At 38.9% G+C, this 18,298-nt stretch overlaps 1 protein-coding gene across 9 annotated transcripts in view; it reads right to left on the bottom strand.

Moving 5' to 3' along the window:
• The window catches only part of Dmxl1 (Dmx-like 1), a 171,435-nt gene that overhangs the window by 96,710 nt on the left and 56,427 nt on the right, over positions 1-18,298 (bottom strand). For all 9 annotated transcript variants that reach the window (XM_087592837.1, XM_087592831.1, XM_087592833.1 and 6 more), the window contains 2 exon segments: positions 11,611-13,293; positions 10,222-10,329 (listed from right to left, as the gene is read on the bottom strand). In XM_087592837.1, the coding sequence (XP_087448963.1) occupies positions 10,222-10,329; positions 11,611-13,293 (1,791 nt within the window).

The following is an 18,298-nucleotide window of genomic DNA, read 5'->3' as shown; positions in this document are numbered from 1 at the left end:
TAAAAAAAAAAAGAGCACTGGCTGCTCTTCCAGAGGTCCTGAGTTCAAGTCCCAGCAACCACATGGCTCACAATCATCTGTAATGGGATCTAATGCTCTCTTCTGACACATGGGTGTACATACAAATAGAGCACTCATATACATAAAATAAACAAAGCTTAAAAAAAGAATGCCATCAATGAAGTCATCAGTAGGATCAAAACAGTCAACTTCTAAAACTGTAAGAATATAAAAACTGTGGGTTTGTTATTAAGTATAGTCGAGCTACCAGTAGGAGGAAAAGGAGAACAAATTTCTCAGGCAATAGGGTCTGGGACCATTCTGAAATTAATGAAAACCAAGGACACTTGCAGAGCACAAAGCAGGCCAAACACTACCTGTAATTCTGCATGTTAACTACTACCAACACCAAGACAGACAGTCTCGTCTCGTCTCGTCTCTGGAGAGAGAGAGAGAAAGAGAGAGAGAGAGAGAGAGAGAGAGAGAGAGAGAGAGAGAGAGAGAGTATTAAGGATTTATTTCTCCTTGAAAATGACACTATCAAAAGAACAGGATGAAATATTTAGTGTTGAGAGGAAAATCTACTACCAATCAAGAAAAACATATTCAGCTAGTTATCTTTAAGGTTTAAAGAAACACCTCCTCAGGAAAAGGAGAGGAAATCAGTTCCACAAAAATAAAATAAATAAATAAATAAATAAAATTTAAAAATGAGATATTATTCAGAAGGAAAATAAAATAAAACAGGGAAGAAACAGATTTACATAAAGAACAAACATATAAGAATTTTGAGTTTTTAAATTCTTTTGTTTGTTTTTTGTGACAGGGTCTAACTGTACAGTTCTGGCTGGCCTAGAGCATACTATGTAGACCAGGCTATCCTCAAACTCAGAGCTCTGCCAGCCTCTGTTCCCCAGTGCTTGGATTAAAGGTAGTAAGATTTTAAATTCTTTTTTTTTTCCTTTATTTATTTACAGTCCAGTTGTTAAACACCTCCCGGTCTGCCCTCCCACAGTTCCTCATCCCATTCCTCCTCCCCCGACTCCAAGAGCCCCTTCCCCCCACCAGACCTTCCCACTCTCTGGGGCCTCAAGTATCTCAAAGGTTAAGCACATCTTCTCCCACTGAGGTTAGACCAGGCAGTCCTCTGCTGTATATGTGTCACGGGCCTTGGACCAGCTAGTGTATGCTGCCTGGTTGGTGGCTCAGTGTCTGAGAGATCTCAGGGGTCCAGGTTAGTTGAGACTGGTGGTCTTCCTATGAGATCACTTTCTTCCTCAGCTTCTTCAGCCTTTCCCTAATTCAACTACAGGGATCCCTGATTTCAGTCCATTGGTTGGGTGTGAGATTTTATATTCTTAATTGGCCTAGCATGTCAAAGTTTAAATTAGTATCATTTTCAGAGAATTTGTATGATAGCTCAGATAAGAATATTTTGGATTACACACACTTATGCATGTTTTTGTTTTTTATTTTGAGAAAAAGCCTCTTTAGCCCAGGCTAGCCTTAAGCTCCCTCAGTATCCAAAGGTGATCTTGAGTTTCAATCCTCATGCTTGTACAAACAGAGCTATGACTAGACATGCTCTACTATGCCAACCAACTTTTACACAGTGCTGGGGTGGAACGCAGAGCTCTGTGCATGTTAGGCAAAGAGTCTGGGCCAACAACTGAGGTAGACCCTCAGCTCCCTTTATGTGTTTTTTAATGTATACACTTATGCACCAGTGAAATTATTAGCAACAACAATACAATGGCTAGCAAAAGGAATTAAGATTATCAGGTATTCACATACTTATTCTAACAAGTAAAGAAAAATAGTACTTTGTGAAACTAGAACTGGAGTAGTTGTAACCTTATAATACACATTATAAGACAATACTAAAAGAGAAAATAAAAAAGGATAGGTGATATAATGTGGTGGTTAATACTGACAACTTGAGAGAATACAAACTTGCCAGATATATAAACCTTGGCTTATGTTCATGAACTATGTGGATTATCCTCATTAGGTTGACTGAGGTAGAAAGGCCCATCCTAAAGTTGCGGTCCTAGACTATAGAAAAAGGAGAAAGCCTTGAACAACTGCCTTGAGCTCCTGCCACCATGATTTCTGTCATAATAGACAGTACCCTCAAATTTGAGTCAAAATAAACCCTTCCTGTCTCAAGTTGGTTCTGTCAGGGTATTTTATAAAAACAGTAAGACAAATAACTGATACATAAAAAGGGAAAGAAAAATGGAATCATACAAAATGCTAATTAAACTGCAAGAAGGTTGGAGAGCTGGCTTAATCAGTAATGAGCCTAAGCTTTATTCAGACATCTAGCATGACTGCAAAGGCTAGGCTCAGCAGCCTGTGTTGATAACCCCAGTGCTAGGGACAGGGGATCCTGAAGAACTCTGGAACCCAGATGAACTGACAAGTGAGACAGACCTTGTCTCAAGAAATAAGATGGAGTGCGCTGGTTGCTGCCGCCGCAGAGAGCCCTTGGGCAGCACCCCGCGAGCAAACTTGAGCCTCGGGACCACAGGTAAGACCAACTTGTCTGCTGCAAGAGAGCTGCCTGGTGAGATCGGGACACACAGAGGCAGAGTTCATCTAGGACCAGGCACGTCCTATGTTTGCCGGAGGTCCCACGCCCACAGATCCCGGGCCCGCAGCAGCTGTCTGCTCCCAGACCCCGTGGGAAAGACACCTCACCGCCTGATCAGGTGGGCACTCCTGAGGCTGCAGAGCGGAAGAGACCACCAACACTGCCCACCCCTGCCCACATCCCTGGCCCAAGAGGAAACTGTATAAGGCCTCTGGGCTCCCGTGGGGGAGGGCCCAGGAGCGGCAGGACCCCTGCCTGAGACACCGCCGTAACCTGAAGGAAACAGACCTGATAAACAGTTCTCTGCACCCAAATCCCGTGGGAGGGAGAGCTAAACCTTCAGAGAGGCAGACAAGCCTGGGAAACCAGAAGAGACTGCTCCCTGCACACACATCTCGGACGCCAGAGGAAAACACCAAAGGCCATCTGGAACCCTGGTGCACTGAAGCTCCCGGAAGGGGCGGCACAGGTCTTCCTGGTTGCTGCCGCCGCAGAGAGCCCTTGGGCAGCACCCCGCGAGCAAACCTGAGCCTCGGGACCACAGGTAAGACCAACTTGTCTGCTGCAAGAAAGCTGCCTGGTGAACTCAAGACACAGGCCCACAGGAACAGCTGAAGACCTGTAGAGAGGAAAAACTACACGCCCGAAAGCAGAACACTCTGTCCCCATAACTGACTGAAAGAGAGGAAAACAGGTCTACAGCACTCCTGACACACAGGCTTATAGGACAGTCTAGCCACTGTCAGAAATAGCAGAACAAAGTAACACTAGAGATAATCTGATGGCGAGAGGCAAGCGCAGGAACCCAAGCAACAGAAACCAAGACTACATGCCATCATCGGAGCCCAATTCTCCCACCAAAACAAACATGGAATATCCAAACACACCAGAAAAGCAAGATCTAGTTTCAAAATCATATCTGATCATGATGCTGGAGGACTTCAAGAAAGACATGAACACACTTAGGGAAACACAGGAAAACATTAATAAACAAGTAGAAGCCTACAGAGAGGAATCGCAAAAATCCCTGAAAGAATTCCAGGAAAACACAATCAAACAGTTGAAGGAATTAAAAATGGAAATAGAAGCAATCAAGAAAGAACACATGGAAACAACCCTGGATATAGAAAACCAAAAGAAGAGACAAGGAGCTGTAGATACAAGCCTCACCAACAGAATTCAAGAGATGGAAGAGAGAATCTCAGGAGCAGAAGATTCCATAGAAATCATTGACTCAACTGTCAAAGATAATGTAAAGGGGAAAAAGCTACTGGTCCAAAACATACAGGAAATCCAGGACTCAATGAGAAGATCAAACCTAAGGATAATAGGTATAGAAGAGAGTGAAGACTCCCAGCTCAAAGGACCAGTAAATATCTTCAACAAAATCATAGAAGAAAACTTTTCTAACCTAAAAAAAGAGATACCCACAGGCATACAAGATGCCTACAGAACTCCAAATAGATTGGACCAGAAAAGAAACACCTCCCGTCACATAATAGTCAAAACACCAAACGCACAAAATAAAGAAAGAATATTAAAAGCAGTAAGGGAAAAAGGTCAAGTAACATATAAAGGCAGACCTATCAGAATCACACCAGACTTCTCGCCAGAAACTATGAAGGCCAGAAGATCCTGGACTGATGTCATACAGACCCTAAGAGAACACAAATGCCAGCCCAGGTTACTGTATTCTGCAAAACTCTCAATTAACATAGATGGAGAAACCAAGATATTCCATGACAAAACCAAATTTACACAATATCTTTCTACAAATCCAGCACTACAAAGGATAATAAAGGGTAAAGCCCAACATAAGGAGGCAAGCTATACCCTAGAAGAAGCAAGAAACTAATCGTCTTGGCAACAAAACAAAGAGAATGAAAGCACACAAACATAACCTCACATCCAAATATGAATATAACGGGAAGCAATAACCACTATTCCTTAATATCTCTCAACATCAATGGCCTCAACTCCCCAATAAAAAGAAATAGATTAACAAACTGGATACGCAACGAGGACCCTGCATTCTGCTGCCTACAGGAAACACACCTCAGAGACAAAGACAGACACTACCTCAGAGTGAAAGGCTGGAAAACAACTTTCCAAGCAAATGGTCAGAAGAAGCAAGCTGGAGTAGCCATTCTAATATCAAATAAAATCAATTTTCAACTAAAAGTCATCAAAAAAGATAAGGAAGGACACTACATATTCATCAAAGGAAAAATCCACCAAGATGAACTCTCAATCCTAAATATCTATGCCCCAAATACAAGGGCACCTACATATGTAAAAGAAACCTTACTAAAGCTCAAAACACACATTGCACCTCACACAATAATAGTGGGAGATTTCAACACCCCACTCTCATCAATGGACAGATCATGGAAACAGAAATTAAACAGAGACGTAGACAGACTAAGAGAAGTCATGAGCCAAATGGACCTAACGGATATTTATAGAACATTCTATCCTAAAGCAAAAGGATATACCTTCTTCTCAGCTCCTCATGGTACTTTCTCCAAAATTGACCATATAATTGGTCAAAAAACGGGCCTCAACAGGTACAGAAAGATAGAAATAATCCCATGCGTGCTATCGGACCACCACGGCCTAAAACTGGTCTTCAATAACAATCAAGGAAGAATGTCCACATATACGTGGAAATTGAACAATGCTCTACTCAATGATAACCTGGTCAAGGAAGAAATAAAGAAAGAAATTAAATACTTTTTAGAATTTAATGAAAATGAAGGTACAACATACCCAAACTTATGGGACACAATGAAAGCTGTGCTAAGAGGAAAACTCATAGCGCTGAGTGCCTGCAGAAAGAAACAGGAAAGAGCATATGTCAGCAGCTTGACAGCACACCTAAAAGCTCTAGAACAAAAAGAAGCAAATACACCCAGGAGGAGTAGAAGGCAGGAAATAATCAAACTCAGAGCTGAAATGAACCAAGTAGAAACAAAAAGGACCATAGAAAGAATCAACAGAACCAAAAGTTGGTTCTTTGAGAAAATCAACAAGATAGATAAACCCTTAGCCAGACTAACGAGAGGACACAGAGAGTGCGTCCAAATTAACAAAATCAGAAATGAAAAGGGAGACATAACAACAGATTCAGAGGAAATTCAAAAAATCATCAGATCTTACTATAAAAACCTATATTCAACAAAACTTGAAAATCTTCAGGAAATGGACAATTTCCTAGACAGATACCAGGTACCGAAGTTAAATCAGGAACAGATAAACCAGTTAAACAACCCCATAACTCCTAAGGAAATAGAAGCAGTCATTAAAGGTCTCCCAACCAAAAAGAGCCCAGGTCCAGACAGGTTTAGTGCAGAATTCTATCAAACCTTCATAGAAGACCTCATACCAATATTATCCAAACTATTCCACAAAATTGAAACAGATGGAGCCCTACCGAATTCCTTCTACGAAGCCACAATTACTCTTATACCTAAACCACACAAAGACACAACAAAGAAAGAGAACTTCAGACCAATTTCCCTTATGAATATCGACGCAAAAATACTCAATAAAATTCTGGCAAACCGAATTCAAGAGCACATCAAAACAATCATCCACCATGATCAAGTAGGCTTCATCCCAGGCATGCAGGGATGGTTTAATATACGGAAAACCATCAACGTGATCCATTATATAAACAAACTGAAAGAACAGAACCACATGATCATTTCATTAGATGCTGAGAAAGCATTTGACAAAATTCAACACCCCTTCATGATAAAAGTCCTGGAAAGAATAGGAATTCAAGGCCCATACCTAAACATAGTAAAAGCCATATACAGCAAACCAGTTGCTAACATTAAACTAAATGGAGAGAAACTTGAAGCAATCCCACTAAAATCAGGGACTAGACAAGGCTGCCCACTCTCTCCCTACTTATTCAATATAGTTCTTGAAGTTCTAGCCAGAGCAATCAGACAACAAAAGGATGTCAAGGGGATACAGATCGGAAAAGAAGAGGTCAAAATATCACTATTTGCAGATGATATGATAGTATATTTAAGTGATCCCAAAAGTTCCACCAGAGAACTACTAAAGCTGATAAACAACTTCAGCAAAGTGGCTGGGTATAAAATTAACTCAAATAAATCAGTTGCCTTCCTCTATACAAAAGAGAAACAAGCCGAGAAAGAAATTAGGGAAACGACACCCTTCATAGTAGACCCAAATAATATAAAGTACCTCGGTGTGACTTTAACCAAGCAAGTAAAAGATCTGTACAATAAGAACTTCAAGACACTGAGGAAAGAAATTGAAGAAGACCTCAGAAGATGGAAAGATCTCCCATGCTCATGGATTGGCAGGATTAATATGGTAAAAATGGCCATTTTACCAAAAGCGATCTACAGATTCAATGCAATCCCCATCAAAATACCAATCCAATTCTTCAAAGAGTTAGACAGAACAATTTGCAAATTCATCTGGAATAACAAAAAACCCAGGACAGCTAAAGCTATCCTCAACAATAAAAGGACTTCAGGGGGAATCACTATCCCTGAACTCAAGCAGTATTACAGAGCAATAGTGATAAAAACTGCATGGTATTGGTACAGAGACAGACAGATAGACCAATGGAATAGAATTGAAGACCCAGAAATGAACCCACACACCTATGGTCACTTGATTTTTGACAAAGGAGCCAAAACCATCCAATGGAAAAAAGATAGCATTTTCAGCAAATGGTGCTGGTTCAACTGGAGGGCAACATGTAGAAGAATGCAGATCGATCCATCCTTATCACCCTGTACAAAGCTTAAGTCCAAGTGGATCAAGGACCTCCACATCAAACCAGACACACTCAAACTAATAGAAGAAAAACTGGGGAAGCATCTGGAACACATGGGCACTGGAAAAAATTTCCTGAACAAAACACCAATGGCTTATGCTCTAAGATCAAGAATCGACAAATGGGATCTCATAAAACTGCAAAGCTTCTGTAAGGCAAAGGACACTGTGGTTAGGACAAAACGGCAACCAACAGATTGGGAAAAGATCTTTACCAATCCTACAACAGATAGAGGCCTTATTTCCAAAATATACAAAGAACTCAAGAAGTTAGACCACAGGGAAACAAATAACCCTATTAAAAAATGGGGTTCAGAGCTAAACAAAGAATTCACAGCTGAGGAATGCCGAATGGCGGAGAAACACCTAAAGAAATGTTCAACATCTTTAGTCATAAGGGAAATGCAAATCAAAACAACCCTGAGATTTCACCTCACACCAGTGCGATTGGCTAAGATCAAAAACTCAGGTGACAGCAGATGCTGGCGAGGATGTGGAGAAAGAGGAACACTCCTCCATTGTTGGTGGGATTGCAGACTGGTAAAACCATTCTGGAAATCAGTGTGGAGGTTCCTCAGAAAATTGGACATTGAACTGCCTGAGGATCCAGCTATACCTCTCTTGGGCATATACCCAAAAGATGCCTCAACATATAAAAGAGACACGTGCTCCACTATGTTCATCGCAGCCTTATTTATAATAGCCAGAAAATGGAAAGAACCCAGATGCCCTTCAACAGAGGAATGGATACAGAAAATGTGGTACATCTACACAATGGAATATTACTCAGCTATCAAAAACAACGACTTTATGAAATTCGTAGGCAAATGGTTGGAACTGGAAAATATCATCCTGAGTGAGCTAACCCAATCACAGAAAGACATACATGGTATGCACTCATTGATAAGTGGCTATTAGCCCAAATGCTTGAATTACCCTAGATCCCTAGAACAAACGAAACTCAAGATGGATGATCAAAATGTGAATGCTTCAGTCCTTCTTTAAATGAGGAAAAAGAATACCCTTGGCAGGGAAGGGAGAGGCAAAGATTAAAACAGAGACTGAAGGAACACCCTTCAGAGCCTGCCCCACATGTGGCCCATATATATACAGCCACCCAATTAGACAAGATGGATGAAGCAAAGAAGTGCAGACCGACAGGAGCCGGATGTAGATCGCTCCTGAGAGACACAGCCAGAATACAGCAAATATAGAGGCGAATGCCAGCAGCAAACCACTGAACTGAGAATAGGTCCCCTATTGAAGGAATCAGAGAAAGAACTGGAAGAGCTTGAAGGGGCTCAAGACCCCAAAAGTACAACAATGCCAAGCAACCAGAGCTTCCAGGGACTAAGCCACTACCTAAAGACTATACATGGACTGACCCTGGACTCTGACCCCATAGGTAGCAATGAATATCCTAGTAAGAGCACCAGTGGAAGGGGAAGCCCTGGGTCCTGCTAAGACTGAACCCCCAGTGAACTAGTCTATGGGGGGAGGGCGGCAATGGGGGAGGGTTGGGAGGGGAACACCCATAAGGAAGGGGAGGGGGGAGGGGGATGTTTGCCCGGAAACCGGGAAAGGGAATAACACTCGAAATGTATATAAGAAATACTCAAGTTAATAAAAAAAAAAAAAAAAATCAAAAAAAAAAATCAAAAAAAAAAAAAAAGAATAAGAGGAAAAAAAAAAAACCATATACTAATATTTTACTGAAGGAATGTAGCAATAAAATGACTTCTAATGACATTCTGCTATAGACGTTGCCTTGCTCAGTTATCAGAGAAGCTTCCTCTAGCAGCAGATACAGACACAGATACCCACAGGCAGACATTATGCTGAATATGAGACCTCAAACAACTCAGCTCTAAAGCAGGTGTCTCTATGAAACCTTCAGGTCCCAGGGTACCCTGCTGAAGAAAAGGAGGAAGAAAAGGGGGATAAGGCAGAGGGCTGGAGGATAGAAAACAAAGCCCTCTAAATTAATTTCATCAACACACATACGAACTCACAGAAACTGAGGCAGCATGCACAGGGCTTACACGGGTTTGGACTAGACATTGGTCCTAGAGCTAAAAGGAGAAGAGGACACATGGCCCCATCCCTAACCCAGAAGCAATCTCCAATGATAAGCACTTGCAAATGAAAGTGTAGTGTCCTCCAAAGGCGTCTCACTAGGAAAGCAAACTATTGTTGAGGGCAGGCTGCATGCCTGGCAGTAGACGTTCAACAGAAAATGAACTCAATTACATCTGTGGAGGCTCTGTGTCTCATACTGTCATGTTGGGGCCTTATTAGTTTTTTTGTTTTTCTTTTTTACAAATTTTTATCTTTTTTCACTTTTATTTTAATTCTTTGGTTGTGTATTATGGCTTCTAGTTTAATGTTTTTATGAGATTCTGAGCATGTAAATGGGTGGGTCTCTGCAGCTATATCTCCTTCTTGTGTGATTGCCTACTCTATCCTTCACTGTTTTCTTATTTGAATATATTAAATTTTTTCTTATCTTTTATATTGTATTGTACTGTTATCATCCCTTAGAGGTCTGTTTCTGTTTACTGAGAGACGACAGAAAAGGGGTAGATCCAAATGGGAGGGCAGTGGGGGGGGGATTTGGAAGTAATAGGAGGAGAAAATGTAATCAGGATATATTGTGTGAGGAAAAAATAGTAGATAAAAAAGTCAGTTAACGATCCAAAGACATTAATCGTAAGAAATATGAATTACCAGTAAATATGCAGAAAACATGTTTAATACTTCAAAATCTGTACGAAAGTGTAAATTTAGATTATCAAAATTACCTTGGTGAAGGAGTTGAGCTCGGTAAGCTGGAAGGGAAGTTGTAAGGAAGGTATGGAGTCGAACAGCCAAAAGAAACTTTAATCCGCACTCATCTAAAGTTTCTCCACCTATGACCAGAGAAAAAGTGTTTATTTTTAATTGTGCTTTGAAAAAACAAAAACCAAAAATGTATAAGTAAAAATGCTACTAAAAAACATATTATAAGAATAAAATACTAAAAATGTGTAAATTCAGCATGTCACAAATACAACATTTAAAAACAAAACATCCTTAAACTGGCAAAAGTTTGCTACTCGAAAATATTTTCTAAAATTTCTTTTCACTAAACAACTTTTTATATTATAGGGAAAATAGCATGGCTAAATAGTTAAAGATGAGAATGAATTGATTTAAAGTCTATTAACATTCTTTATAAGCCAACCTCCTTTGATCTGAATCTTCTATTTTTAAGGAGTTTATGTTTTCTGTGCTATATTATACTATTATTTACTGTATGGATCCTATCTACATCCCAGGATTCAGTTACAATGGAGGAAATAGTTTTATGCTAATAGTATGAAAATTGAGTCCTGATTTTTATTTTAAATGATAAAAGTAATAATATAGCCATATAAAACATATTAAACTACCCATAACATACTCACATAAAATTAGTAACTATTACTAATGTCCTCAAAAGTATAAACTAATTTTTCTTAAAAACTTTTAAGCTTTTGTATCAAACTGAATTCTTATTTTTTTGCCAAGCTAAGTTTAATGGAAAATCCTACTAACCAATACCTGGTTTAAAATAATAGACTTATTAATTTTAAACTTTGAGATATAACGAAAATTGTTCATTTAAATTTGTTTATATCTTAGATTTAAAAAGGATTCTCTAGGTGATGAAAAGATCTCTGGGTTCGGTCCCCAGCTCCGAAAAAAAAAAAAAGAACCAAAAAAAAAAAAAAAAAAAATCTAATTTTGCTGTTTTTAAATGTTATTCTAGGTATGAGTACATAACAATGGTAATTTTTGAAAAGTCCTGAATCACACTGTGAATTTTTATAGTGGATTATTCCCACAGAAGAAAAAAAGAAACAGAAATACTTAAATTCTGCTATTTAAAAACCTATCCTTTTGCTAAATTCATAATTAAGCTAAATATTTTGCAGCAAGCAGGTCATTATTGATGATGACTGTTATGAATCTGTGTACTTCCTCACAGTATAATTTACAGACTAAATAGTATTTAGCAGAATTAAAACTGTTGTAAAAAATAAATTTTATATTAGCTTTATAAAAAGGCATCATCATATCACTTTTATCAAAAATTATGTAAGATCATGCCCTACAAAAATAAGTAAAATTATTTTTTCCTCCCATCTTGTACCGAATTTTACTTTTACCTTGACTTCTGTCTCTACTTTCTCCAATATCAGTGCTTGTAGTTGCAATTGTATCTGCTAAGGCCATCAAAGACATCTGTTCCATCCTGGTGAGCCCTGGTAAACTAGAATGAAGTAAATGGCCAGAAAGAACCTGAGCATGCTCAGGACCAAAGTAAGTTGGACTATATTGTGAAAGGTCAATAACTCTGGGCTGTGTATTCTCTTCATCTGTCTCTAATATGTGATTATCAGACATTAGAACTGAAGTCTGAAAAAGCTCATCATAACTTTCTTTTGATAACTGTTCTGATTTCCTTAAGGAACTTTCATTCCTAGTCTTTTCCAAAGATGAGTAATAGCTGTCGTCGTCTGCTGCAAGTAAGGCATATAAAGGAAGTGGAGGAACAGAGTCTATCTCTGTGTAGTCTCTGTTTTCAGCTTTGTTGAATGCCTGAGGGTCTCTGGTGGTGCTTCCACTAGCACTGATGGTGAGAGATCTAAGGCGGCGTTCATGACTGGATTCAGTTTCATTCAGAGCCACAACTTCCCCAGCAATGCATTTGACAAGATGTGACAAGATGGCCTTGGCTCTCCGGACTTTGCCAAGATCCATGAGTTCCAAAAGCTGCAAGGGATGGTACTGAGGTAAAGTTGGAGAAAGTACATGAGCTGCTTCAAAAAGACCAGAATCTTCCATATCCACAGAAGGGTCAAATGTACTTTTTTTTCCACAGATTTTTTGTGCAAGACTGGTCATGGATCGAGTCAGAGTTTTCTTTGGAGGATGTAGCCCAGAACTTGATGAGTTACTTTGCTTTATTAAACTTAATATAGACGGAGTACTTCCATTGTATGAATCTGCTATAACAGGTTCTTGTTTATAAGATGGCTGCCATTGGGAATATACATGCATTTCACAATCCATTCCTACCACAAGGATGCCATCCCGGACCCATGATAAAGAAACAGGAAAAGGTGGGGCACCTTCTACAGAAGAAACCAAATCTACACTTCGTAATAGTACAAATTTAGAAAGAGGTACGACTTTAGTACTGTCCCAGAGAGGAAACACCTGGTTCTCCTTCACAGTCTGTTCTTGTACCTTGCCAGCCATGGGTCCATACATAAAAAGTTTTGAGCCAATTCCTACGGTTAAGATATGAGAACCATCTTCTCTAGACATCCAATCTAAGTGAACCAAATGTTTTGTGCTTGATGTAATACTTTCTTTACTGACTAAATATGTCTCCTGTTTATTATAAGCCACTAAATTGCTATCAATACTAATGCCAGAATCCAACACTGTACTTAACTCATCTAAGTGAATTGTCTGCTCAAGGATCCAACATGAACCTCCTGTAGACTCACACTCGAAGATACTCACATGCATAACAAATTCCTGAGATCTACTATTACACGTGGGCTGTTTATAAGCTACTGCTAAACGATTTGTATGTGCACAGCTCACTTCTACAGGCCTACCAGGTACAGTTATACTACTATTGCTCTGAAGTCCATCTTCAATGAGTAATGGCCATTCTTCCCAAATATACACAAGATCTATTTTTCCATTCTTTGATGTAGCTGATTCTCCATTTGTTACTCTGCATCGCCAAAATCTTACTTTATCATCTGAGCATGAAGTTGCCAATAAATAAGGAGCACTGCAAACAGGATATATGGAAGATGAACTCAGGTGTCCTAGAAAGAAAATGAGCCATTAAAAATTCTGGTAATTACTTTTTTTTGTCTGTTTTTTGTTTTTTGTTTTTGGTTTTTTTTTTTTTGTTTGTTTGTTTGTTTGCTAAGATAGGGTTTCTGTGTATAACCTTGATTATCCTGGAACTCACTCTGTAGACCAGTTTGTCCCCAAACTCAGAGACCAAGCTACTTCTGCCTCCCAAGTGCTGGGTTACATTCATGGGCCACTACTGTCTGGCTTACTTATATTTTCTATGTATTAAAAATTTGAACTGTTTTACTGAAAACTTGTTAAAAACATGAGATGCTATCAATCAGGCTTTTAATGATACCAATAAGCTATATACTACAGGGCTGGCAAAATGACAACCTGAGTTTAATTCTCAGAACAAACATGATGGAAGAAAAGAAACAACTTCCTTAAGTTGTCCTGACATATATAAACACACACACACACACACACACACACACACACACACACACACACACACACACAGACAGAAATAGAGGTATACTAGAAAAAAAAGTCACAAAAACCTAGAAGAGAATTTAGAAAATTTACTTAAATTCTTGTATTTTGCAGGTTAAAGACCATAACGATTCATATTAAATATTTTGTAAGTAAACTCATTAAAACCTAGTTACTATCCTGATTCTGAATTTGTCATCTGCAAGTTTTATTAAGTAATATCAACATATTTTTAAAAATCTGTCAAAATTGTCTAGACCTACTTTCTTCACATATTTCAATCAAGTATGACTGCCAATGTTTATCTAGGTAGTAAATGGTCACTTTACAATTTTATTTTTACTTTTCTTTTTATTAATTTATATTTGACAAATTGTATGCCTGTACTATAATACATTCTGATTCTCTCCTTCTCACTCTTCACCTTCTCTTGTCTCCTTTCCATCTCTACCACCCACTCCTCACTCACCCTTATCAGTCTTTCTTAGGCTCATGACTTCCAATTTTGTTTTGTGACCCATCTAGCTTAAAGAAGGCCATCTATGTCACGAGTGGATTAGAGCTACCATTGGAGCCCTTGAAGGCAATGATATCCCCTCTTTCTGAATCGATCAGTAGCAAACAGTTCAGCAGTGAGGGGCTGGGCTCCCTGAATCCCTATTCCATCCCTGCTTGACTTCATGACAGACTCATTTATATATAGACCCTGTGCAGGCACCTACAACTGCCATAAATCTTGCCCAGAAGAATGACATTTCACAGCCTTTCTGTCTGCTGGTTTTATATTATCCCCCTTCTGAAATTTTCCCTGAGTTTTAGAGAGGAGAAGATCAATCTATTTCTTAGGTTTGAGGACTCATCTACCATTTACTATCAGTACTTAGTGCAGCCGTGGGTCTACATTGACCATTACTCACTAGAAACAGACTTCTCTACTAGTGAGAACAACATCACTCCCAGAATATACAGTCTATTAAATAAAAATGACAGTTTAAGGAATGGTATACCTCCCTACTAGTTATTGGTCTGAAAGGCTGTAGAAGTCTACAGAACAGTACATGATATTGCATTTGATTACCAAACACAATTAAACAGTGTCACTGTATTTTAAAAACACTGTACACACTGGCTTCAGGATACAGAGGAATCAATCTAAAACTGACCAGGAAACTTCCTCTACGGTGGTGAGCTTGAACAGTATGAAGATGCTATGCCGGATACTGGTGAGAAAAGGCAACTCTGAACTGTGCTTGTTGGAATACTGACCAACCAGAGAAGATATGCCCATTTGTACAATAGCGACACAACTGTTGGAAGGTAACTAAATGTTTACTGATAGGATTTGAAGCCCGCTACAAAGGAGGAAATTTCATGTCTGGTACAATAATCCTAGTCAAAAGACCATATGGAATACCTGCTATTATTATTTTAGTAGGTGGTCATGTGATTAAATCTTTGTTTCTATCTATAACCTAGGCTACTCTGAACCTTAGTCAGAGACATCTCTTTTTGCAGTGGGCAGCAGTCAATGGAAAGACACACAATTGGTCAGCCAATTGTGCTCAGCCCTAAATGAGATACTTATATCAAATCAGCTCTTGGAACATCACTGAAGAGAAGGCAGAAAGAATCTAAGAGTCAGCTGGAGGAGGGGGAGCTTTGTGCAATGCTATCTTCTGGATATGGCATGGCTATCACACTCATGAACAAAAGCACATGTGGTTGCTAGCACAAAATCAAAACAGCTGAAATTCTGGCATAGGTGGGTAGATAGTATCTACTCCTTATCGAGGAGCTATAGGTAATTTGAAAAAAAAAAAAAAGACATGAACCAGGAGAAAGTGTTAGAGTGTATATAAATGGAATACAAGGAGGGAGATAAGAGTTGTATATGATCATATTTCATTGTACATGCACGAAATTATCAAGCATAAACAGGATACAAAAAGAAAAGCTGGGAATAGCTACTCCTCAGTCTTGTGGAGTAGAAGTGGGCAGAAAGATGTAGGTCTCTATAACTCTGGCTGATCGGCAGAGCCAAACTTTTGAGCTTCAGGTTCAGTGAGAAACCTTGCTTCAAAAAGTGAAGGTAGAAAGCTGGAGAGAGAGTTCAGCAGTAAGAGGTCATACTACGCTTCACATGGCCTAAGTTTGATTCTCAGCACCCACATCAAGGAGTTTGCAACCACCTGAAACTCAAGCTTCAGAAAATCAGTCTGACTTTCACTGGTACCTGCATTCACATGCACATACCCACACATATATGCATAATTAAAAATACATCTTAAAAACGGTACAAAGTGACTAAGGAAAGATGCTGAATGTGGATTCTGGGATTAACAGTAGATTAACTCAGATTATCAGGCCTAACAGCAAACACCTTTATCCACTGAACCATACCATAAGCCTCTACTATATTTTAAAGCACATATCATCTTAACTAATGTTATTTTAAAGCCTTAACCAAATGTAACATTACAATGCCTTTAAGGTCACTGTCAATTCCTTTAAGCTGAATATAAACATTTTTAATCCCTTCCAAGGGAATTTACTAAATCAATCTATCTATCTATCTATCTATCTATCTATCTATCTATCTATCTACCTACCTACCTACCTACCTACCTATCTACCTACCTACCTACCTACCTACCTACCTACCTACCTATCTCACACTAGAAAAGTTTTCCCTACATGCCCCCTAAACAACTTTTTATTTTTAATATAGCCTCATATAACACAAGAGGACCTGGAATTGGCTATGTAGACCAGGTCAGCACTGAACTTGCAGCAATTCTCCTTTCGCCTTCCAACTGCGGGAATTGTAGGAATAAACAATATTTGACTGCATTTATGAAATAAACAAATACCGGTTTTCCACATAACTTCTAAACTGGGCCAAGCGCTGCCGATGGTCAGTGTCTCTGACCTCTCTATCTTGCTGGTGGCTTTGACTAGGAGCTGAAGAGTGAAGACCTGCTGCTCTGGAGAGTAACAATTCTGTCAACAGAAAAGTTATTCTTTTTCTAGTTTTACTTTTCCTTGCACTGATGCTTTAATATATAGAAGCATAATAAAAATTAGTTAGAATATCATTAACAATCCAACTCCTAAAAATTTCACCTTTCACAAAAGATCAAGAACCTGATAGGAAACAGAAAAATGTTTGTATCTTAAGAATCAGTTAAAGGAATGAGAAGCAGCAAAAACAGGCAAATAATTAAAAAAAAAAAAAAAAAAAACCAAATAGATACTGTGAGTATGAAAATGAAAAATAAACGACTAAAACCATGAATGCTATAGCAGTAGTCTCAGAACAGTAGTTCTCAATCTCTGGGTCACAACCCTTTGGAGAGTCGAATGACCCTTTCACAGGGGTTGCCAAAAGATCATCAGAAAACACAGGTATTTACATTACAATTCATAACAGTAACAAAATTATAGTGATGAAGTAGCAATGTAAATAACTTTATGGTTGGGGTCACCACACCACGAGGAACTGTATTAAAGGGTTGCAGCATTAGGAAGGTTGAGAACCACTGTTTTAGAGCCTTAGCACTCTATACCTGTCAGCACAAAAATCACTGGAGTACTTGTTACTTAGACTTGCCAGTCTCTAACCGAGCGTATGTGATGAAGTGTCACACTTTCATAAAAATATGATTATTTAATAAACAGGAGTTTAAGAATAGAGTTTGGAGTGACTACAGTTCCTGCACTTGGAAGGCTGAATAAAAAGAATGAGTTGGAGAATTTAAGACCACTTTGAGATACTCCAGTTTTTAAACAGTCTAAAAACAGACTTAGTATTGTGTTTTGTATTATTGATACATGTAGGGCAAATACATGAAAGGCTTATTATATAAGATTACTGGGCACTAAGCCACTACATGAATCAGTAACTTTCTAACAAGTTCACAGGATGCTGCTGCTCCAAGTTCAGAGATTGCATTTTCAAAATGCAATCGGAATAAAGGTGATGATTCAGGAACCTTGTACTGTCTATCTTAGCACATGGCTCCAGAAAACTACTATAAATTCTAAAATGCTGGCAAATGAGGTAATTTACTTTGTTTAATGTGATAGTTTTGTTAACTTGCAAGAATTTAGAGTCACCACGGAAACAAAAGTCTAGGCAAACTTCTGAGGGAGTTTTTAGGTTCCATTTACTTAGCAAAACAATTCCATGGGCTGGTTCTTGGACCTAACAAGAGTGTGGTGGTTTGAATGAGAATGGCTCATGGAAGCTCCAATATTTGAATTCTTGGTTCCCAGTTGGTAGAACTGTTTGGTAAGGACTAGGAGTGGCCATGCTGGAAGTGTCACAGAAAGTGAGGTTGTGTGGTTTTCTACAACTTGGGCCAGTCCCAGTGTGCTCTTTCTGTTTCCTGCTTTTCAAGTTGTGAATTCTCAGTAGCTGTTCCAGGCAAGCTACTGCTTGCTGCCCTACTACCCTGTCACTTTGCCCTGATGAACTCTTAGTTCTCTAAAATTTTAAGCCTAATTAAATGTTTTCTATGATAAGCTGCCTTGGTC

Source organism: Rattus norvegicus, chromosome 18 (assembly GCF_021556685.1).
Source record: "Rattus norvegicus strain SHRSP/BbbUtx chromosome 18, alternate assembly SHRSP_T2T, whole genome shotgun sequence".
Lineage (NCBI taxonomy): Eukaryota > Metazoa > Chordata > Mammalia > Rodentia > Muridae > Rattus > Rattus norvegicus.
The sequence above is the reverse complement of the archived record's forward strand: the minus strand, read 5'-3'. Positions and strand labels throughout refer to the sequence as shown.